This window comes from Myotis daubentonii, chromosome 8 (assembly GCF_963259705.1).
Source record: "Myotis daubentonii chromosome 8, mMyoDau2.1, whole genome shotgun sequence".
Taxonomy (NCBI): Eukaryota; Metazoa; Chordata; class Mammalia; order Chiroptera; family Vespertilionidae; genus Myotis; species Myotis daubentonii.
In genome coordinates, this window is record NC_081847.1 from 18,611,945 (window position 1) to 18,635,855 (window position 23,911).

Sequence of the window (23,911 nt, forward strand, 5' to 3'; positions counted from 1 at the left end):
TGGACTCACACAAATATGCCCAACTAATCTTTGACAAAGATACAAGCAATTCAGTGGAAGAAAGGTAAGCCTTTTCAACAAATGGTGTTTGGTCAATTAGACATCCATTTGCAAAAATTAAAGTTATACCTCATATCTTATACTAAAATTAATTCAAAATTGGTCATAGACTAAAATATAAACATAAAATTAGAAAAACAAACACAGGAGATCTTCAGGATCTAAGGCTAGGCAAAGAATGCTTAGACTTAATACCAAAAGCACAATCCGTAAAAGGAAAAACTGATAAAGTGGATTTCATAAAAATTAAAGTGTGCTCTGTGAAAGACCCTGTGAAGAGAATGTACAGACAAGCTACAAGTGAGAGAAATATACACACACCACATAATCCAACAAAAGACTAGCGCCTTTTAAAAAAAATTTTCACCTGAGGACATGCTTTTATTGATTTCAGTGAGAGGAAGGGAGAGGTAGAGGAAGAGATGTTACCATTGGGGGAAATTGGGTAAAGGGTATAGGGAATCCCTATTATTTCTTACCACTGCATATAAATTTACAATTACCTCAAAAAAAGTTTAATTTTAAAAATGTTGTAAGAAAACAGAAGGAAAGACTCATTTGAGAAAGACATAAATGGTTGGAATAATTAAAGAAGGAACCAGAGGCTGAAAAGTAAAGAGGACAAGAAACAATGGTGAGCATTTATGATGCTTTTGCCTTGCCCTCTTAGAAAAGACAAAGGAAGAGAGGGAGGACTTGGGGCAATGCTGCTGTGTCTATGAGAGCCAATGGAGGCCACACTGTGGTGCTCTGTCCTCGGGCCTGAACCTGTCATATTATGCTGTGTGCTGCAGAAAGGGATCCCACAAGGGGTAGACACCCCCAAACCCCAAGCTGTGTTCAAAGTTCCCCCCCAGCAAATTTCCCAAGTTATTCTGTCTCTGTGCCAAAAAGAATCCAATTTGAAACTAGTGGGGTTTTTTTGTTTGTTTTTTTAAGTAGCCGGGCCACTTCCCCAAATACCTGACAATTTCTTACCTGTCCCCAAGCATATAGGTTATTGTGCGTCTGAGATGGGTTCACTTTGGACAAAAGGAAGCGAGCCTTAAAAAAAAAAGATTTAAAGATTAAAGTGGCATTAATATTAGTATACTAGGGGGGGAAAGTTTTACATTTCTTTTGTTAGAAATTTTTTACTGCACAGGAGTTCATTTCTTTAGCTTAAGGCCAATAGCTGCTGATTTATTAGGGCTCCAGAAACACAAAATGTATTTTATTTTGACAATCCTCTACTTTTACACTATCATATTCTGACCGCTCATTTAAAAAGAAGTCATTATTGGAAGTTTATCTGCATGTCAATTTATGTTACTACATAAAATATTAATCATGCTACTATTTGGATTTGCCATAAAAATGTAGCATAAAAACAAATTATTAACCATGCTATTTGAATTTATAGCCATAAAAATATATCATAAAAATAACTGAATACCAAAACCAACCTGACTGCCTCCATGCTCTGTGTTAATGTAACGTGGCATTGGGAAGCGCGCTTGCAGAATTTCTTGAGCATCATCCACTGGTGCCTGCAGAAGGTGCTTGAAGTTTTCATATTCAGGCATGTCCTGGTACCCAGCTTTACGCCACTGGGCTATGGTCTACACCAAAACAAACAAATCAAAACTGTGGAAACACTGGAACAATAGCCTTCTTTGACACTTCTGACATTCTAATACCACCTCTCCACCCCCAAACTTGCTTCCAGTGAAGAAGCCTTACGTCAAGAATGACAAGTTTTGCACAGCCAGCGTGGCTCAATGGTTAAGCATCGACCTATGAACCAGGAGGTCATGGTTTGATCCCCAGTCAGGACACATGCCCAGGTTGCAGTCTCGATCCCCAGTGTGGGGTGTTCAGGAGGCAGCCAATCAACGATTCTCTCATCATTGATGCTTCTATCTCCCTCTCCCTTCCTCTCTGAAATCAATAAAATATATTTTTTTGAGGGGGGGGCGGGAAGAATAACAAGTTTTCCCTGGCCGGTGTGGCTCAGTGGTTAAGCACTGACCTAAGCCAGCAGGCGGACATCCCCCGAGTGGTCCCGGACAGTGAGAGGGCACAGGCTGGGCTGAGGTGCACGAATGTCGTGCACCAGGCCTCTAGTATCTTTATAAATAAGCTGAAGTGCTTTCATATATGAACTGTTAATCTGATATCAGAAAGAGAATTCTCTTTAGATGCTTCCTTCTGCAGCCTCTTCTCCCTTCTGAGAGTTTTCAGTACCATTTTCTAGGTCTTAATTTTTTGACTGACTGGTGACAGGAGGAAATTACCATAAGCTAACTTGGGTCATAAGAACACCACCTACCAGCAGACTTAGAGCTTTGGAAGGTGAGAACGATGTCACATTGTTTTTGTCATTAGAACCAACCACTTGCAAACAGAAGGTGCTCAATAAATGCATGAACTTATTGTTTTTAAAGGAACCAGTGGGAAAGGCAGCTGGTCACAAACAGCCTTTGGTCTAGGACCATTACTGATGGCTTACCATCTGTGGGTAAGTGACTGGCAAACTGGGTATTAATACGTTGAAAAAAGTTTAAAGTTATACAATGCTCATTAGTATTAGAAAATGAATTCTAAGTTATTAACAGAATTCTGAAACACAATTTGTATGTTTTCAGGACATCTGAAATCATTTCTAATGTACAGACACTAGGAAGTTAAGTCAACCACCAAAGCAACTTACTGTAGGTAAAGAATGCACAATAGAAGAAAAAGAGTATCTCCCTGAATATAATGCTCAGTTAAAGAATTTTCATCAGAGGAACCATTCCCTTTCTTAGGGAATGAGCCACCTTGAGAAAGAAATGGACTCTGTCCTAAAAGCCATCCATAGTCCTCCTAGAGGCCCATGGGCCCAGCCTAAGGTTCACTGCGCCACGTTATCTCAAATAAAAACTTTAGTCCCAAACACGTGTTTACTACTAACTCTAACATAACTCTGAAAGGGTAATAGTGCATGTAAGTTTAATGAGGAAAAGTAACGGATCTTGCCTGACAACTCAGAAAGCAATGGTGATTTGAAAGGACCACCTGAGATTTACTTACAGCAAATATCACTGAAATTACTAATATACAAATACCCCAGGGACCTGAAAAAAGATTTTATTCACTAGAATAAAAGCCACTGTACTCATTATAATAAACTATGGGTTTCCTAAGCCCAGATTCTTGTTGCAAATGCATAAAATCATAAATTAATAAGAAAGTAAAAACAATAGTAAGAAAAGAAATTAAAATATCATCTTACCTCACCAAGATAAATGACAATTTGGAAGAAAGTATCCATCAGCAAAATTCTGTCAGCTAGAATGCTGCTGCTGTCCAACAGTACTGGCTAAAGAAAAAGGGAGAGAGATGGCACTGGTCTTCCCTGGTCCCCACATGGCCCAAACAGCAACCACTGGCACAGGTGCGGTGGCTCGCAGCTTCTTCTTGTCATTCCCACTTTCTGCTTCCTGACTTAACAGTTCTAAGTCTCAACTTTGTACAAGAAAGAAGCTCCAAACAACCCCTCATCAGTTGGGAAGGGAGATTAATGACCTCTTTTGCTCTAGGAACCAAAAAGTTATTCCAAACATTCTGTTTCATGCTGACAAAGGATTTTATCTATCAGAGACACATTCTCTCAAACCCGCTGCAACTGCGGATGACACATAGGGATGGCTATATGAAAAAGCACAGCTTTTAATACAAGTTTGGAAAGTTTACTGCAAAATATATTTTTTTATGATTTTCATTTCAGTAATAAAAGTAACTTATACTTATTAAAGGAAATCTGAACCCAATGACAAAAAATATTGATAGTTTGGTTTATTTCCATGTAGTTTTAACTAGTAAATCTTGTGGACTTTTTAGAAAACGTAATTTAGAAAAGTCCCTATCTTAATTTTTTTCATGTAACATTTTTAACATAAGGATGTATCTATTTTATGATGTTACATAAACTGTGAATATTTCTTAGATTACTTTTTTTCCTACTATTGAGCATTTGGATTGTTTTCAAATTTTCTATTCTAATGGTTCATTTACTATTCCTTTGAACAAAGCCTTTTCTGTATACAGGAATATATTCTTCAGAGAGAATACAAGACATGGAATTACTGGGTCAAAGTATCTGAACACAATGAAAAAAGTACCTACCCATTTTTTAAGTTTTTCACTTGTAATCCTGCCTTCCACAGATAATAGCTTTACATGCCCATGACTTTTTCCTATATATATATATATATTTAAGACTCAGAAATAATGTTTAACTACTGTATAGACCCAAAAGTTTTCTTTTAGTTTTGCTCTATGAGTAAATTTGCTAGAAAAAAAAATACAGTAAAGCTTCAATACAATGGACTAATTCAGGCAAGGGGGTGTCTGTGCAAGCCAAAAGTCTGGCCCGCCTGGTGTGGCTCAGAGGTTGAACGTTGACCCAGCAACCAAGAGGTCACTGGTTTGATCCCCAGTTGGGGCACATGCCCGGTTTCGGACTTGATCCCCAGTGGGGCGCATGCAGGAGGCAGCTGATCGATGATGTTCCTCTCTCATTGATCTTCCTATCTCTCCATCCCTCTCCCTTCCTTTCTAAAAATCAATATTTAAAAAAAAAAGCCAAAAGTCCGTTATATGATAAAGTAGGTTTTCCAAATGTGTATGTTTAAAAATGGACAAATTAGTTCGTGTACCTGTTTTCACTTATATAGACATATTTGTGGAATTAAAACTAAGTATGTATGAAAAATTTAATTTCATAGAAAAGTTTTCTATATGTATTACAGTAATTTTAAATTTATACTGAATAAGTCTAGTAAGTGCATGCATTCACCAGTTACCAAGAGTAAGCAAGTGCACACGGCTGGGGCATTGCTTAGTGCAAGTACATCACTAGCACGTATTAAAAGTGCTGTAGGGACCTAGCCGGTTCGGCTCAGTGGATAGAGCATCAGCCTGCGAACTGAAAGGTCCCGGGTTCGATTCTGGTCAAGGGCACATGCCCAGGTTGTGGGATTGAACCCCAGTGGGAGACTTTCAGGAGGCAGCCGATCCATGATTCTTTCTCATCATGGATGTTTTTATCTCTTCCTCTTCCTTCCTCTCTGAAATCAATAAAAATGTATTTTTTTAAAAAAAGTGCCACCCTAACCGGTTTGGCTCAGTGGATAGAGTGTCAGCCTGCGGACTCAAGGGTCCCAGGTTCGATTCCGGCCAAGGGCATGTACCTTGGTTGCGGGCACATCCCCAGTAAGGAGTGTGCAGGAGGCAGCTGATCGATGTTTCTCTCTCATCGATGTTTCTAACTCTCTATCCCTCTCCCTTCCTCTCTGTGAAAAATCAATAAAATATATTTTTAAAAAAAAGTGCTGTAGAAAGTCACACCATGTGACAAAACAACCAATTACCGTAAACAATGCACTGTGATCGCTCGCTAATCATTCCCTGAATGTTGTTTACGAGCAGTGACACCTGAATTTAAATAGGTACACTATAGCCGTAGATATGTAATATTTATTTATGTCAGTGAAATTACTAGTGTTTTGTCCAACATATGGCCTATTGCTAAAACTTGTTAAAAATAAGTGAATTAATAACCAAAAAATAAGCATTTTAAAGTTACCTGGGAGACAGGCATTCGCGTGAAGCCTTACCTCTGGTGGCCCATGGAACGAATAGGAGTAGAGAATGGGCTGGATCATGATGAGGGACTGGGTCAGATCCTGTCTGGCAAAATGGTGTCGGTAGTACGACGACTCATCGGGACTGTTGTTAAACACCTGAAGAAACGGAGATCTCCTCAGGTGGAACATGAACTGCATTCACAAAGAAAAAAAGACAAACGCATGTAGCTGTAACCTGAGACAACCAAGAGTAGACTTGCTTTAGGTCTCTGAAGCAGGAGAACCCAGACTTTAAGAAAAAGGCCTCTGGGTTCATAAAACAGAAAAAAATGCTGGTACCAGGGGCTGAGGGAAGAGGGAAATGGACGTTGTTGAATGGGTATAGCACTTTTGTTCTGCAAGATGAAAAGTCTATAGATTTGTTGCACAGCAATGTGAATATGGCTAATACTAAACAGTATATATAAAATTGGTTAAGATGGTAAATTTTGTGTGTTTTTAACAATTAGAAAATTTTTAAAAAGTATTTTTAAAGGGTAGGGGAAGTCTCTGGGTGTGTCGAAGGTTGCACATAAAATGGGCAAGATAAAGCGTTTATTTCTGGAGTCACTGGGTTGGGTTGCAGAGGCAGAATGTTTGCTGTCAAAGGGGTCACAGTCCAGTGGGGGGAAAGGCACATTTGGGGCAGCATGTTTTGAGCCCCTGTACAGGCGAGTACTGCTACAATGGGGTGGGGCTGGAGGGTCAGCAGGAGACTTTGTCACAGTAACAGCAAATGAGAGGTTAGAACTCAGACACAGGCCAGTATGTAGAGTGAGGTATGTAAAGGAGAGAGGGACAAAATGATGATGGTGGAGAGGTATGTGCTTTACCCTGAGAATTAGAAGGTGGAGGGCAGACTTTTAACTCACTCTGAAGAGTTACCAGAACATGGGAATCAGCTGCCTTGAGAACTATAATGCTTCCGGAGAGTCCACATATTGAAGCATTGTTCCTAAATGATTATCACGGCTGACGTTCCATGCGTCCTATGTGCAAGGCATAAAGCACTTGACAAGAAGTATGCAATCCTTCCAATAAGCCCATGAGGTAGGTCCTCTTACCATCCCTAGTTTACACATCAGGAAACCAAGGGGTAGGTAGGCAACTTGCCCAGGAATACCCGCTAAGTGGCAGAGCCAGACTCTAATTCAGACCGTTGGCTTCAGCGGCTGGGCTCTTGACCTCTATCCTAGATGCCCCAAGAGAGGGGATCTTAAAACCAACTTATTCAGTGGTTTTCATACTATGTGTGCTCCTGAGTTTTAGCGAAACCACAAGGCCCTGGGAGTGAGGTGGTGGAGTACTGTGGTGGGACCCAGTGGGTCGGGTGGTGCCTGGGCAAACTAGAGCAGCACCCAAGCCTGTCTGCTTATGTACTGGCTTTTAAGATAGTCCTCTGGAAGGAAGGGTTCCACAGCTGTACAAAGACTCCAGACCAACTCCTTCCTCTTAAAGAGGAAACCAGCATTCACAGGGGTCTGGGACCTCATCCAAGATCAGCGCAGCAGAGCCAGTGCTGGAACTTGGCCCTGATTCTGGCTCTTTCTACAACACTGCTCAGCCTCAACTGCTCGGGCACAGGCCGGAGAAGAGGCACACATCAGGTACCACACAGCCCTACCCTGGGCCAGGGGTCGAGGGAGGTGACCTCTGAGCCCCTTTTAACCCTAAGAGTCAGAGCTATACAAGTTCATGATTGAAAACTGGGTCCACTTTCCAAAGCAAGTATTTAAAGGATAATGCACATTTGGATATCTAGGTCCGCTTTTTTCAAATTTATTCCTCATAAAGGTGTCTCTGAGGGAAGATGAAATAAAGTTGAGTTTGCTTCCAGTGCTGGAAAAGCTGCACCAGCGAGGAGCCTAACCTGAAAGGCCCAGGCCCCAGCTGTGGAGCCATGGCTCACGTTTACAAAGCCCTAAATACTTGACTGGCCTCAGCTCATGTAACCCTCACAGCCACCCACTGAACTAAGCTCTAGTTTCCTCATTTAAAAATGGGGATGAAGGTTCAGAAAAGGTAAATGTCCAGATCTCTGACAACTACTTTAGGTTCCCCCCACTACCCCTCCTTTCCCTTGTCCAACGGCTCCCAAATGCTTAGTTTCTGCAAAAAGCAGTTATTTACAGAATCTGCTTATTGTTGCTCCTAGTCATGATGCAGCATAATGACCATGGACATATCATTAAACATCTGTCATATTAACATGGCCTCCTTTATTATATTCATTTTCCTATGTGCTTCACTTTTTTGTTTGTTTGCTGCTGAGGTAGATGACTGTCCACCCAGAACTTCTACAAATTAGAGATATTTGTTGGGGCCTTATAGAACGATCCTGTTTTGCCTTTCCATGAAAGTTTATACAGTTATTTTCTCTTCTTTGCGTGCCATCTCTGTCTTCTGTAGGGCTCAGGAACTGCCTCTCACAGAGACAAGTGAACAACCTTCATCTCCTGTAACCTGAGTCGCAAAACATACCAAGTCTTCACTTTGCCCTGAGAACAGCGAGTTTTATTTCTATCACAATTTATTCTTCTATTATTATTTTAGAAATGTGTATTACTTACCTGAGGATACAGAGAGAAGGAATCTGATAACCTAAAAGAAGTGGGATCTTCCTTGTTATACTGTCCAAACTTCTGACACTGTTGAGAGAAAACAGCAAAAAGCAGGAGGAAAAACCTAAGTCAGTGTCACCTGGAAAAATCCTTGGAGTAAGAGCTACATTTCTTTCTTTTTTTTTTTCTTTTTTTTAAATATATTTTATTGATTTTTTACAGAGAGGAAGGGAGAGAGAGATGAGAGTTAGAAACATCGATGGGAGAGAAACATCGATCAGCCGCCTCCTGCACATCTCCTACTGGGGACGTGCCCGCAACCCAGGTACATGCCCTTGACCGGAATCGAACCCGGGACCCTTCAGTCCGCAGGCTGACGCTCTATCCATTGAGCCAAACCGGTTTCGGCAAGAGCTACATTTCAATTTCAACTCTGCCACTGACTGACTGTGAGTCCCAGACCAGCACTTCGCAGCCACAGACAGGCAGACACATCCCCCGAGTGTTGTTAAAATGCAAATTCTGGTTTGGCAGACTGGGGAGGGACTGGGGATCCTACATTCTAACCAGCACCCAGGCCAGGCTGTCCAAATACCACTCTGACTAGTGAGAGGCTAGATGAGATCTCAGGCATCCCTTCCATTAAAAACAAACAAGCAAGCCCTGGCCAATTTGGCTCAGTGGATAGAGCGTCGGCCTGTGGACTCAAGGGTCCCAGGTTCGATTCCGGTCAAGAGCATGTACCCTGGTTGCGGGCACAGCCCCAGTGTGGGATGTGCAGGAGGCAGCTGATCAATGTTCCTCTCATCGATGTTTCAAACACTCTATCCCTCTCCCTTTCCCTTCCTCTCTATAAAAAATCAATAAAATATATTTTTTAAAAAATAAAAAGAAACAAACAAAAAACCCTCCAAGACCATGAAATATTGCCAATTATATATCAGCTTTGATGTTCCACCACTCTGTAACTCAATTTTCTTCCTTTCAAAGGCAAATTTATGAACAATGTTTTCTCTTTCTGCCTTTATTTCCTTTTAATTTCACACATTTCCTCTGGCCATTAGAGAATCAGGCTGCCCCCATTTAAAGAAAGCCCGTCTCTGACATTCACCTTCTTCCCACCAAATCTGATGTCTTTGCAGTTCTCCTCTTCCTGAACCCCTAACACTCAAGCCAAGTGACTCCCCACACTCCTGGCAACTTTCTCCTTCAGCAGTTGAAATAGCACTTTCCTATTTTCCTTCAACCCTCCAATCCTTCTCTGCCTTCTTCAACAGCCCCCAATCTTCCTACTCCAACTGTGGGCTCCTTAGAAGTTTTTCTTGGCCCCCTGCTCCCATCCTCACTGCTTCAGCTACAAATGAACACTAGAGCCAGACCAATATCATCCAAATTCCTCCTCCACGGCCAGTGCTGACCTCCACCTGACTACAGGATCGCTCTCCGTGGACACACTTCGCAATTTCTCATCGAGCCTATTAAAAATAAGTTAAGCTCTTACACTAAAAAAAGATTCACCTTCCTCCACTCTAATGCTGCTCTCCTTTTCTATTTTTCTGCCTCACCTTCATTCTTGCAGTTACCCACCCTTACAACTTGAGTCAATGCTGATTTTTCTGTTTTTTAATTTCACATATAGTTTCACCAAGTTTTATCAATTCTTTCTTTAGAATTCATTCTGATTCCAAACCTTCTCCCACTTTGATTGTACTGCTGCCACCCTGGTCTTGCCTCCCTTGAGCCTGCAAACCTCCATCAGTCTCCTTAATAGTGCAGTCTTTTCTCTTTCCAAATTTACCTCATATGGCATTGGTAAATGTAAATACAAGAATCATGCTGCTATCACACCCCTGCTTGGGAACCACACCTAAGTTCCCTTTCTCTCTAACGTTAAGGCAATGACAACTTTAAAATGAAGACATAATTAAGCTGCACTTTCACTGCCTCTCTCCCCACTGCACGATCTGGCCTCAGTGACAGCCTTCTAGCCAATGTCCCCAGCATAAGCTGAATGCACAGCCACCTCCCACAGGCTTGGGCCCTCCACTTGGCAAGCCTTGCCTTGTTCTCTCCTCCTATCCCACTCATTATTAAAAGACTTGATTCACGGCTCACTTTCCACATAAAGCCAACCACTTGCTCAAGTTTCAAATTGTGTTTGAAATGTTGATACTCCTTGGAGGAAAAAAATGGTTCCGCGAAACAGCAAGGGCAAGCAAGGAGCTAAACAAAGTTAAATATGTTTCTTTACTGGGCCTTCAGTGCCTCTGATCATAAATACCCACCGTGAATTCCCAAGACAGTAAAAGTATGAGGCATGACAGTTACTGATTTATTGCCTCGTGGCTACAAACTCCCCCTTTCTGCCTGGGTCCTTTAAAAACGTTTCCTCTGCGAGCTGGCACAGTGCTGAGCTCTGTCAGAGAGGGTGCTGGAGGCAAGGGTTTGCTTCTGGGTTCCCGCGTGTTCAACCCAGCAGCAGCATTATGGCTTCCCCAGGCCCGGCTCCTGGAGCACATGGCAGCCAGCAGCTACCCCACAGCTTTTCCTCAGCCTCCAGTGTGGGTTTTCATCTAGTTCAAGAGGGTGAATTTCTAGGCACAACACCATGGCACTTCTCTGCCTAAGACCCAGTGAACCATGGCCATGCCCTCCCACCTAGGTCTAGACAAGCCTTGGGGGGGGGGGGTAGTGTAGGGGGGGGCTCTTCCTTGGGTGTTCTACCTCAGCCTTGAAGCAGTGGCTGTACCTTTTACCTGCTATTCCTATATTATTTTGCATTCTCTTCACATCTTACTACATAGCCCTCATTATTTCATTATTCCAGTTCCAAGATAGTAATTCTTGATATAAACCTTTCCCTGTTGAGATTACTGTGTGGTTTTACTCTTCTGATTAGATCCAGAATGACACATTAGACATCTCCCTACACTCACTGGGCCATGGACCCCTATTTAAAAAAAAAAAAAAAAAATCTCCAAGATCTGGATTGAAAATACAGAACACAGCATTCACAGTGACTCATCTAAATCAACTCTCAAATACACAGATTTGCATCATTCTCTAAATGTCCTGTGCGTGTTGTTTCTTCCCAACTGTAATGTAAGCCCTTGAGGAAAAATGCCTATTTAATACATATCACTCTCAGAATGTTCAGTGTTTGGTATTTACCAGGTAAACAACTGATAAATTCTGGTTGACCTTGTTTGCTAAAAGTAGAGCAGAACCCTGACTGGTGTGGCTCAGCAGCTAGAGCGTCAGCCCACGGACTGGAGGGTCGAGGGTTCGATCCCCAGCCCCGGTCGGGGTGTGTGCGGTAAGCAACCAATCAATGTGTCTCTCTCACATCAATGTTCCTCCCCCTTTCTCTCTCTAATCTTCCCACCTCCCTTCCATTCTTTCTTAAAATTGGTGGAAAAAATATCCTCTGGTGAGGATGAACAAAAAACAAAAAAAGAGAGAAGGGGAAAAAAATAAACAAAAAAGTAGAGAGAGACCAAGGTGGAACCTAGTGCCACAGTTCCCAACTTACCAGTCGAATGAGCTGTCGGTCCAGCCACCGGAGTATATCAGGCCCCTCCTCTGACTCTGCTCGGAAGACTCCCAGCCGGGCCATCAAGACCGCTGCAGCCTCCTGGTCAAATGCTGCTTCTATGTGTTTGAACTGACTCTGTGCATCTGCCCAACTGTCAATCCCAGAGTTAATACATGCTTATTACTGAGGAGATCAGAAAGCCAGCCTCACTAAGATAAAGAAACCTAAGTCCTGTCCCTTCATCTAAAACAACACAAATTCAAACTGCACTGTCCGTAAAGAATCACGGCAGTTTTACACTCATTTTCTTTTACCCTCATGTGATTTCTGAAGGCCATAGTACAAAAGAAAATTATAGAGAACTTCCCAATATTCTACAAGACATCATGAAAATAGATACCCAAAAGATACCAGTGTTCCTTCCTCTAATTCAATCTTACAAAAATCTAAGTCTTTACAAATTCACAAAATGTCTTCCCTGGCATCATGGTAAAGAGAATGAGCACATATACAAGTTTTCCATACGAATAAAGACAATATGAACAAAGCTAAAAGACAAAAGATAGACCAGGAACAGGTATAAGCAACAAACAAAATATACAAAGAGTCCCTGCAAATCAATAAACAAGGAAAAATACAGGTTTTATAAAATGGGCAAAGGCTATCACAGAAGAAATACATCTGCTCAATAAGCAGGGAAAGTGATCAACCCATTGATAAATGAAATAATACATATAAAAGTGACATATTGCTCTATATTTGCATGTTAAAGATTAGTAATACCATCCTATATAATAAAAGGCTAATATGCAAATTGACTGAATGGTGGAACAACCAGTCGCTATGATGCACACTGACCACCAGGGAGCAGATGCTCAATGCAGGAGCTGCCCCCTGGTGGTCAGTGTGCTCCCACAGGGGGAGCGCCGCTCAGCCAGAAGCCTGGCTCATGGCTGGTGAGTGCAGTGGCAGTGGTAGGAGCCTCTCCCGCCTCTGTGGCAGTGCTAAGGATGCCCGAATGCTGACTTAGGCCCACTCTCTGTGGGGAGCTATCAGTCAGATATCCCCCAAGGGCTCCTGGACTGTGAGAGGGCACAGGCTGGGCTGCGGGAGCTCCCCTCTCCACTGCCCGAGTGCATGAATTTCGGGCACCGGGTCTCTAGTTATTAATAAGAAGCCAGGGTATTCTCCTTATACTACTAAGGAAAACACAAATTAACTTAAGTAGTTTTGCAGTATATAAAATTCCACTTCTATGAAATGACTGGAAAGAAATACTCATGTACACAAAGACCTAGAACAATGAAGGCAGCACTGCTGGAAGGAAGGTAAAACCTGAAATGGCCTTTAGTAAAGGAGTGGTACATCCCATCCAAACCATGTAAACGTCATTAAAATGAATGAGTTAGCACCTTATCATGCGATTGACAAAGAAGTCCTTGATACATTATTTTTTAAAGGACGGTCCGTGTCCTTTCTTAAATTAATTCTAGGGGGGCAGGGGATGGAGACAGAGAGTAACATCGACTGGCTGCCTCTTGCATGCCCTGGACTGAGGATCAAGCCTGCAACCCAGGCATGTGCCCTGACCAGGAATCAAACTGGTGACCTTTTGGTGCACGGGGCGATGCTCATCTAATTGACAAATTATCTTTCATAGGGCAAAACATTGGTCAGTAGCTCAACAGAAAGGAAACTGGGTCTGCTCACTTTCGGGCAATGGTAGTCACACGGATGCGTCTCTGGGTGCTGGAGTGTTGATACTGCGTGACAAACTGGATGGCACCTCGGCCTCCTTGGGGGATCGGGGCGTTGTGCTGCAGGGTGAGAGGCCATACACTGCGTTACTGTAATAGACATGACTCAAACGCAACAGTCAGAGCCCATTGGGCTCTTCCTGAAATGACTGACATGGTGGTGACGGTGAGGTTCTTGAATTTTGGTATACTTATGATTTGTACATTTCATTCTTTATAATTTTTACCTCAATAAAAAAAGAACCAAATTCAAATAAATACTGACATCAAGTTAATGTTATGCATACTGAAATGTTTGGGGATGAAACACATTGATGACTCAATTTACTTTGAAATGAATCAAAAATAAGGTGGATTGATGAATAGGTAAATATGTGACAAAGCAAATATAGTAAATGTTAATTATGGGATCTAAGTTGTGGGTATATGAATATCTGCTGTGCAATTCTTTTAATTTTTACGTTTTAACTTTTAAAAAATAAAACATTGGGGAAAGAACACACCCAAAAATTCACTAATAAAAAGTATTAAAGAAAAAATCACCAATATAACAATGGCTGATAAAAGCCATTACTCGTCTAAGACCTTATCAGTTCAACAATAAAGTGAGGAAAACAATCTGCTGCCTAACTCTGAACAAACCCTGGAGGGAATTAAAGAGACCCTGCCAGACAGGCAGCATCACTCTGTGCAGAAAGAAACCAGAGGCCACCAGTCCTGTAATAAATCAGAAAACACAACAACGAGACACAAACATTCATGAAGAAATCCAACTCACCTGATTGACTACTTCAAAGTAAATGCCAAGTGTAGATGTGGCATCCAGGGCACAGATTTTCCACTGACTCGTGCCACCGACACCAAGCTCCTAAGGGCGAGAAGAGGAATTAAAACAAAACAAAAAACTACTCCTGTTGTTAAATGCTGATGAAGAAGCACAGACACTGAAAAGGATACGGCACTTAGAGTATCTCATTCCAAATGAAAATTTAACTGAAAAAGTACAATTATGAATCATAATACGGTTTAACATTTATATTTACAGTCCTATGAGCTTTTTGTACTGGTATTCTGATCAATTTTCATTAATCACAAAATATACCTGTATATTTACATGTACAAACACATATACATACATTCTGGCACCTAACACTAAAGTCAAATGAAAGAAACAAATCATGGCTGGGGAAAAATAGGAGAAAAGAAAAATAACTATCTCCTTAGCTTGAAAGTTTTATGCACTTCTTTCATCATTACTAGAACAAGAAATAGTTACAGAATGCTAGCTATTAAATATTCATTTTTAATCTAATTCCTTTGTGCAAAAGTTACATATATGTTCTTGGTAAAAGAACTGAGATTTTAGTGGTATGAAGGCTGCTTTGTTAAAAAATTAATTTCAGAGAGAGAGAGAGATAGAAACATCAATGATGAGAGAGAATCATTGATCAGCTGCCTCCTGCACTCCTCACTGAGTATCAAGCCTAAAACCAGGCATGTATGTGCCTTGACTGGGAATCAAACCATGACCTCCTGGTTCATGGGTCCACGCTCAACCACCGAGCCACACCGGCCAGGCTGAAGACTGCTTTTTATTGACTAGTTGAATGACTCCAGTGATAAATATGAGGTTCACTAAAATGTGAGCAGTATCACTGTTTTAAGCATGCCATCTGGAAGAAAAGGCTGTAGGTATCAAAGATACCTAGAATCACCTATTGAGATAACTAGACTCTGAAACATACATGCTATCATTCTAGAGATAACGAGTATTACACCTTTTAACACACCTCATCAAAATGAGGAATGCCATGGCCCTAGCTGGTTTGGTTCAGTGGAGAGAGCATTGGCCTGCGGACTAAAGGGTCCTGTGTTCAATTCTGGTCAAAGTCACAGGCCCAGGCTGTGGGCTTGGTCCCCAGTAGGTGGCATGCAGGAGGCAACCGATCAATGATTCTCTCTTATCATTGATATTTCTCTCTCCATTTCCCTCTCCCTCCCTCTCTGAAATCAATAAAAATATGAAAAAAAAAAGAGGAAAGAGGAATGTCAAGTTTAGAAAGTAATGTGATTATGCATTAAGAGTTATGATATCACTTTTTTCTTTTTCCTTGCAAAAATATTTTAATAAGTATTTCTCCGAGGCAAGCTTGGACAGTTTGTGAAAAGCCAGTCGGCCCAGATTATAGAAAGCTCTGGGGTGCTGGTATTTGCAGTTGCTGGTTCAAGGGCAAATTCATGAGATTTGGAAACAGAGGAGCAAGTGGAAGGGATGATGGAAATTGATGCACCCAAGGCATAAATTTGAGTCCCCAGAGATAAGGCCACTTTCTAGGTAACTTCCTGTGGAGGAAAGGAAACTGAGAAGAGCTAATGTTTAGTCAACAGAGATGAGGGTGGAGTTCATGGAGATCAGAACATAGCTAAAAGGCTGTCAAAGAGAGAAATGTCATATGAGACTTGAGGTCCTGGATTGATGGGGTGCTCAGGTCCATGCTGACGTCCCCCCAGTTCAACTGGATTTTAATGTACTGCCACCTTTGAGGCCCTGCATGAGCGTTTCAGATACCCCCTCCTCCTCACACAAACCTCTCCCTGCATGGCCCTCACCTTTGTGAGATGCACCTCACAGCCCTTTCCACCCAACACAGGTACCCTCTTACTCCTGTGTTTCAGGTTGTAATTTCCTCCTTCATGCAATCCCATGTCCCTTTCAGTGTTCTCCTAGGATCCAGCAGCATTATTAAAATTCTCATCTCTTTCCTGTTATTTCTAGAGGTCTGGGGTGGACTTGAAGGCTTGTGCATATGATCAATCCACCATCTTTGATACCATATTGACCCTTCTGCTTTCTACTTTCTAAAAAATCCTTAAATAACATGCTCGATAACATGCTCTCTCAATTTGCAACCTACTAATTTGCATGATACTTTAAATGTATCTTTGCTGTCATTTCAATAGAATCTTGAGTATACATTCATGCCATCATTTCAAATGGAAGTTTCTAAAGTGACTCTGGGCTCCGGCAGAGGGAGGGCAGAGTGGACTAGAGTCACGTGAGGAGAGACTGGAGTTTGTGGTTCTGAGGAGAGAGCTGAAGGGACAGCTGCCAGGATTCCTGTGCTGAGTCCCTCTCCCACACCTCAGAGACCATCTTTCCTGGGTGGAGCACTCCACTCCATGATGTTACTTCTATGTTACTCTGAATCCACCGAAAGTGCACACTATCAGGGTGAGTAGAGCTGATATCAGTGTGGTCTTGATATAAAGCCATGTCAGGAGCCTATGTACCTAGCCACAGAACCAGCAATCTCGGGGAAATAATGGTCAGAGGGGAAAGGGAAGATTCTGAAGTGAAATTACATAGCAGCTCTAAGATGGAGAGTGGAGAGAACAAACACTGTTTCATCAGTGTCAGTGAAGCAAGACTGTAAAATGGATGGATTCGTGGATATTAGTCTTCCCTTTTAGTGGCATTTCTAAAAGCAGGTCACATCTGCTGAAAGAGCCACACCCAGGAAAAATGGTAAAGAAGAAAAAGAAGCTTGCATGCCTTTCTTGCCTGGTTAACCCATTCTCCCAAATTTCACTCCATACCTACCAGCTCAATTTTTAACATATGAAATTTCTGAAAGTTTCAAATGAGGAATCAAGGGGTTCAGAGTATGCTACCCCAAAATATACCACTCTCATACAAGGACTATTTTGAGCTGAAGAATTGAAAAAGAGCAGACACAAGAAAAACTCTGTCTTCCCCTCTCTACCAGGAAGGGCAGAAAGATTTTTTAAAAATATGTTATTTATTGATTTCAAAGAGGAAGGGAGAAAGAGATAGAAACATCAATGATAAGAGAGAATCATTGATCAGCTGCCTCCTGTATGCCCCACACTGGGGATGGAGCCTGCAACCTGGGCATGTGCCCCAACCAGGAATTGAACCGTGACCTCCTGGTTCATAGGTCGATGCTCAACCGCTGAGCCACACCACAGTCAGGCAGCAGAATGATTTTTAATCACCAAGGACAACATTAGATGCTTATCAGCCCAGAGGAATCTACAGAACAAACCTTGCTGAAATAACCTTACCTTCCATTAGTTCCTCCCATATATCTACCTTTTCACAATTTGACACCCTAAAAGCTCAAAGTCCCCTTTCTCTGTCTTGTCACTTTTCTACAAATTTATTGTTCTTTTATTAAGATGATACTAGTTCCAAGTTCTAACCAGCCCTTTGAGTTACTCATCACTGAGTACATATGTGTGATATGTATATGTGTGTTACACATATTAATAAACTTGTTTGTTTTCCACTTGTTAACAGGTCTTTTGTCAGTCTAATTTGCAGAGCCCCAGTCAATGAAGCTAAGAAAACTTTTTTCTTCCCCTATAGCTCCAAGGCCCAACATGGCCACAAACCCTGCAGAGCTCCAAAGGTACATTTTTTCAAATTCCTTACATGAGTGTTTGCCCTGCTTTTATCAGAGGAACTATAATGATTCTCTCTCATCATTGATGTTTCTATCTCTCTCTCCCTCTCCCTTCCTCTCTGAAATCAATAAAAATATATATATTTTTAAAAAAGTTAACAATTACTGATTCTGAATGGTGGGTATACAGGAGTTCATTATACTTTTCTTTACACTTCTCTGCATGTTTGAAATTTTTACTCAAGGAACACAAATGCCTGCATATACAAGTGTCATCCACTGCCCAATCAACTCAAAATGCTCTGTGAGAAGGGAGACAAAGGTATTATCTCTAAGAGCAACAAGCATAGGGGTTTACTACTGAAGGATTTTGCTGAACGCTTACCTTGTGCTAACTATAATGCTTTGTAATTCGTTGACCCAGTGACCCAAACATGGGTAGTGGGGTCAGAGGGACCTATACTCTAGCTCATCCATATCAGCTCTAACCCTGAGCAAGATACTTAACTTCTCGGCACCTCCTCACTGACCCAGCAGCTCTCAACCTGTGGGTCTCGACCCCTTTGGTGGTCGACGACCCTTTCACAGGGGTCGCCTAAGACCATCCTGCATATCAGATATTTACATGACGATTCATAACAGTAGCAACATTACAGTTAAGAAGTAGCAACGAAAATAATTTTATGGTTGGGTCACAACATGAGGAACTGTATTTAAAGGGCCAGAAGGTTGAGAACCACTGCCTTAGACACATAGACAAGTGGAAATAAAACCCCTCTCAGAGTTGGAGCATCTTTAGGCTTTCTCTCAGCAGCAGACACATCCAAACAAGTAACACAAGGCAAGGTCATCAAGCTCCGACATTTCTTATGGGCTAATCCCCAGGCACAGGAGGTAAGGGTAATGGAGAAAGTTTTCCTTACATTTTCTGACACACACGGTCCTTTCACATTCAGAGATACACAAGGACCAATGGCTCCTGCGATCTTCAGTTCCCGAGAGGTCTAAAACAGAATTAAATAAGAGTATAAAGTTAGAAATCATTGAGAACCACCCTGCTCTCACTAAAGCCTAGAGGGAAAACGTGGCAGCATTATCATTCCACCAAAAGGAAATTCCACATGGATCATGGTATGAATGCTCTTACAAGCTTTTCCAGGGCCACTGTGATCTAATTAAAACTCTGGTAAAAGTCCTCTCTTAGAAACTGTATTATCTTTGTTCCAAAGTTGATGCAACATTTTCAACTTACTCAACACTGAAATCATTGTACACATTGTACAATTCTACTAACAATACTACATTCTTTTCTAATTCCATGTGTACAGTCATAATTATTTACAACTTCTAATCTGTGCATGTACTGCTTTGCGTTGCTTTAAAAATAATTAATTCAGGTGCTCTCCCTCTCTGGAGCATGCTTACACCTCTTCCCTCTCAGGCGTATATCTCCTAAACCCTTTGAGTCCCCAAGAGACTTGCAAACAGAGAAGCAATGGGGAGCAGTAACTCGTCCCGGGCTAACTCCCCTGAACTTGTCCCCTTTTCTCTGACTTTCCCGTGGGCCAAAGCAGCCCCACCTGGGTTCATTTCTTTCCTGTAACATTTATAGAGAGCCAAAGCAACCCCAACTGTTGCTTCTTCTATCCCTAGCCCTTCCTTATTTCACTGTCCCCAGCTTTAATAAACACACTCTCAAAATCAGTGGAGGGAAAAAGGGAAAAAAAGGAAAGAAACAAAACACTTAATTCATGAACTCCAACATGATGACAAGACCAACAAACACACTTAAGACTTTTTAAATGAAATTCACTTTAGCAAAGTCCATATTTCTTCATATTAAAAAAAAACAACTTCAAACATTTGAGAACGTTGTTTGAAGTTTAACGAAGATGATTTAACAATCATCTCCAACTCTCAAAGTACTGATTTCAATTGTATGTTCTAACAGCCCCTTTTAATGTTTTTGCAATGATTTATAGTCAAGTATATAGGACCCTATCAGTCCTAATGGAAAAACAAAACCCGAACACACACTGCACTATTTTAGAGCACCCTGGCTTCACTTCGGGCAGACACTGAACATACACCAAGCTTCTGTGCATGCAGTGACCTGTACCGACAGCTGGGAGAGTGCTCCACACTGTGTGGCTGCCTCTGTGCTCAACTCCCCACCCCTTCTAAGCCTACTGCCCTAGAGCAGAGCCTACAGGAGAGCCAGACAACTCTCTGTTTAGAACAGGGGTGGGCAAACTTTTTGACTCGAGGGCCGGAACAAAAGCATGGATGGAGTGTTTGTGTGAACTAATATAAATTCAAAGTAAACATCATCACATAAAAGGGTACGGTCTTTTTTTTTTTTTTTTTTTTAGTTTTATTCATTTCAAACGGGCCGGATGCGGCCCGCGGGCCGTAGTTTGCCCATGGCTGGTTTAGAACATTAATTTATAGGCCATCCTCAGGAAGCCAAGGGATAGGAAAAAAGGGGACATCTGTAATATTTTCAACAATAAAGATACATTTTTTAAAAAGGAAACAAAGGAATAGAATGAATACACGTTGTTGACAACCTTTTAATTTACCTGTGTCTCACAGGTTGGGGTTTCTACCAGTCTGGCTACTAAATAAGTAAGAACACTATTCTTCCATTAAAGTTTTAACAGTTTACTGTACCTTTACTTCTAAAGTAGCACCAAATGCCATTCGGAAATCTCCATTAAAGTCTTTACTAAAAATTCTTTGGAATGTCTGCTTGAAGAGAGATGTGTTGAAAGAATCTCCCATCACCATGTAGCCTCTAGAAAAGAAAAAAAGTTAGTATTTAGAATGGCTGAAAGCCATTCAGATGTTCCCTCAGTACTTACAAACAAGAATTTAAAGAGGAAGGAAGAAAAAAAGAAACCATGTTCATAAAAGCGCTAACTTAAATGGAAACAAAAAATTCAATTTGTATTTAGAAAAGACACTACTTTTAAAACATAAAGAAAAGACTACTTTAGAATAGTTCTGTGTCTCGATCACTGTGGCAGTTATACAAATCTATAGGCATGGCAAAATCTCAGAATTATACACACACACACACACACACACACACACACACGCTTATAAAAACTGGTGAAATTCAAGGTCTGTAATAGAGCCAACTGTATTGTGTCAATGTCAATTTCCTAGTCTGACACTGAACTCTATATTTATGTAAGATGGTACCACTGGGAGTGGACAGATGAACTACTTTGTCCTATTTTTTAACCATTTGTGAACCCACAATTATTTCAAAATAAAAAGTAAAAACAAAACAAAAAACAAAACCCAAACATCCAATCAATAAACCCAAGGGTGCAGGTTTTAATAGGTCATCTACTGAGAAAACATCCCCAACTCTTCTCACAATTCTTTGGTATGGAAAAATACCCAGGCCTGTGGGAAATCCTTTTCAGTTTAATTCAATGCCTCAAAACAGTGAACCCCTGGCTTTACATGACTTAGTTTTCTAGTTTGCAAATATCTCTATTCATCTCTTTTTGAAGTTACAGAAAAACATTGTTCAAAATTTTGGTATTTAGCCCTAGCTGGTGTGGCTCAGTTGGATGAGATTACGTGCACCAAAAGTTCACTGGTTTGATTCCCAGTCAGGGCACATGCCAGGGTTGTGCACTGGATCAGGTGGCAGCAGAATGATGTTTTCCTCGCTCTCTCTCTCTCTCTCTCTCTCTCTCTCCCTGCTCCCTCTCCCTTCCTTGCTCTCTAAAATCAATAAAAACATATTAGAAAAAAAAGTCAGCATTTCATGTTATTTGGGCAGATGAGCACAGCTTGATGCAGATTATGCCTCCAGCATTAAATAGGATCTCAAGCCCTAGCCAGTTTGGCTCAGTGGGTAGAGTGTCAGCCCTTGAACTAAAGGGTCCCGGGTTCATTTCCCAGTCAAGGGCACGTACCTTGGTTGCAGGCTCGATCCCCAGCACCCCAGTCCCAGTGCACAATGGTGGGAGGCAACCAATTGATGTGTCTCACATAGATGTTTCTCTCTCTGTGTCTCTCCCCCTTCCTCCCACTGTCTCTAAAATTCAATGGGAAAATATTCTCGGGTGAGGATTAACAAATCAAAAAATTTAAGGCCAATAAATATAAGCTCCTCCTCCCCCAAATAAACAGAATCTCAGAATAGGGAAGAATACAAGATAATCTGGTCCAGCTATTTCAGTGTCTAGCTCCTCCACTGATAGTGACTGCTATTTGGCCCCAAATATCCACCCTCCCCACCTTCGTTATCACGGGATCCGTGGTTTCCTGGAATAAAGACTGTTTCCCAGACTGCTCTGCATCTGGCTGTGACTCAGCTTTGCCTATTGGAAGTGGCCTTTGTGATTTAAGGAGGTGGGGATGTTCCTTCAGGAAGGGACATGTGCTTCTTCAACCCTCCTCCTTCCTGCTGTTATAACATGGCGAGAGCCCAGCAACTATCTTGAACCAGAGCTAGCACATTAAGGTAGTGGAGCAGCACAGGAGCCTTAGCCCCTGATAATGATAAAATCAATATACCTGCCCTGCTGCCTACCTCCAGTGAGAGAGAAAAATCTGTTTGGGGTTTTCTGTCACAATCACACAAACCTAATACTGACTCACACACACCCTCTACCAAAACACCTGCCAGGTTATCATCCAGATCAGACGCTTCCAGCACCGGGAGCTTACGCCCTCCTGAGGAGTCCATTCCATGCTTAGACAGTGCTGACTGCTAAGAAAGGTCTTCCTTTACACTGAGTCAAATTCTGTTTCCCAGCAGCTTCTACCCTGGTTCAAGTTCTACCCTTTGGTCACATACAGATCTGATTCCTTCTCCACTGAATAGGCCTGCAATTGTTGAATATAGCTCTCACACCTCATCTGTCTTCTAGCTCCTTCAATCATTCTCCATATGGCATAGTTTCAGGCCATCTCCATCACTCTCACTGCTCCATTTTGAATATCTCCAGTTCCTCTATACACCCCCCTTTGAACTGAAATGCTCAGAATGGAAGATGATACAATCGAGATAAGGTGTGACAAGCACCAACGAAATCAAGATGATGATCTTCTTTGTAGATAATCAACTCCTATAGCACAGTGTCGGATCACCTTGTCTTTGCTGGAAGTCATCCCAAACTGTTGGCTCATTTTAGGTGAGCTATCAACTAAAACCTCTAAATCTTTTTTTTGAAATGTTACTGCTAACACACTTCCCTGATACTATATTTATACAAAAGATGACGTGAGCCCTAGCCAGTTTGGCTCAATGGATAGAGCATCGGCCTGCGGACTGAAGGGTCCCAGGCTTGATCTCCAGTAGGGGGCATGCAGGAGGCAGCCAATTAATGATTCCCTATCATCACTGATGTTTCTCTCTCTCTCTTCTTCTCCCTTCCTCTCTGAAATCAATATATATATTTTAAAAAGGTGATGTGACCTAAATACTAAACTCATTCAGGAGTCAAAGACCTTACTGAAAATCTGATGGAAGTGATGGTTCCTCTCCACAGAAGAAACATACATACACATAAACTCTGGTGTACAAACTTAGAGATATTCACAAATACACCACAGCTTTTGTGTGGCTATTCCAAGTCAGGAACTCCTGAGGGCACTGTAGGAGTTCACCTTATTAAATGTGGCTCTCTGATATAGCTAGTGTCACCTAATACGTCTGCTGCTCTCCAAGACAACTTCAGGTGACTTGGGTTCCATCTTCTTCCCTCGCGTCTTTACTCAGTGAGGACCAGCAGCATCATAGGCCCTCACACAGCCCTCCACCAGTGCTTCTCAAATTGTCCTGTGCATACAAATCACCTGGGATCTTATTCAAATGCAAGGCTGAGTCAATAGGTCAGGGCAGTGGTTCTCAACCTTGGCTGCACATTAGAATCACCTGGGAACCTTTTTA

At 41.8% G+C, this 23,911-nt stretch overlaps 1 protein-coding gene across 3 annotated transcripts in view; it reads right to left on the bottom strand.

Annotated features, from left to right (window-relative positions):
- Positions 1–23,911, bottom strand: part of SEC23B (SEC23 homolog B, COPII coat complex component) — a 45,413-nt gene that overhangs the window by 3,471 nt on the left and 18,031 nt on the right. For all 3 annotated transcript variants that reach the window (XM_059705450.1, XM_059705448.1, XM_059705449.1), the window contains exons 10-19: positions 20,665–20,788; positions 18,915–18,995; positions 14,343–14,432; positions 13,518–13,624; positions 11,805–11,958; positions 8,282–8,359; positions 5,703–5,864; positions 3,317–3,403; positions 1,506–1,661; positions 1,039–1,104 (exon numbers count right to left, since the gene is read on the bottom strand). In XM_059705450.1, the coding sequence (XP_059561433.1) occupies positions 1,039–1,104; positions 1,506–1,661; positions 3,317–3,403; positions 5,703–5,864; positions 8,282–8,359; positions 11,805–11,958; positions 13,518–13,624; positions 14,343–14,432; positions 18,915–18,995; positions 20,665–20,788 (1,105 nt within the window). The remainder of the gene's footprint in view (positions 1–1,038; positions 1,105–1,505; positions 1,662–3,316; positions 3,404–5,702; positions 5,865–8,281; positions 8,360–11,804; positions 11,959–13,517; positions 13,625–14,342; positions 14,433–18,914; positions 18,996–20,664; positions 20,789–23,911) is intronic.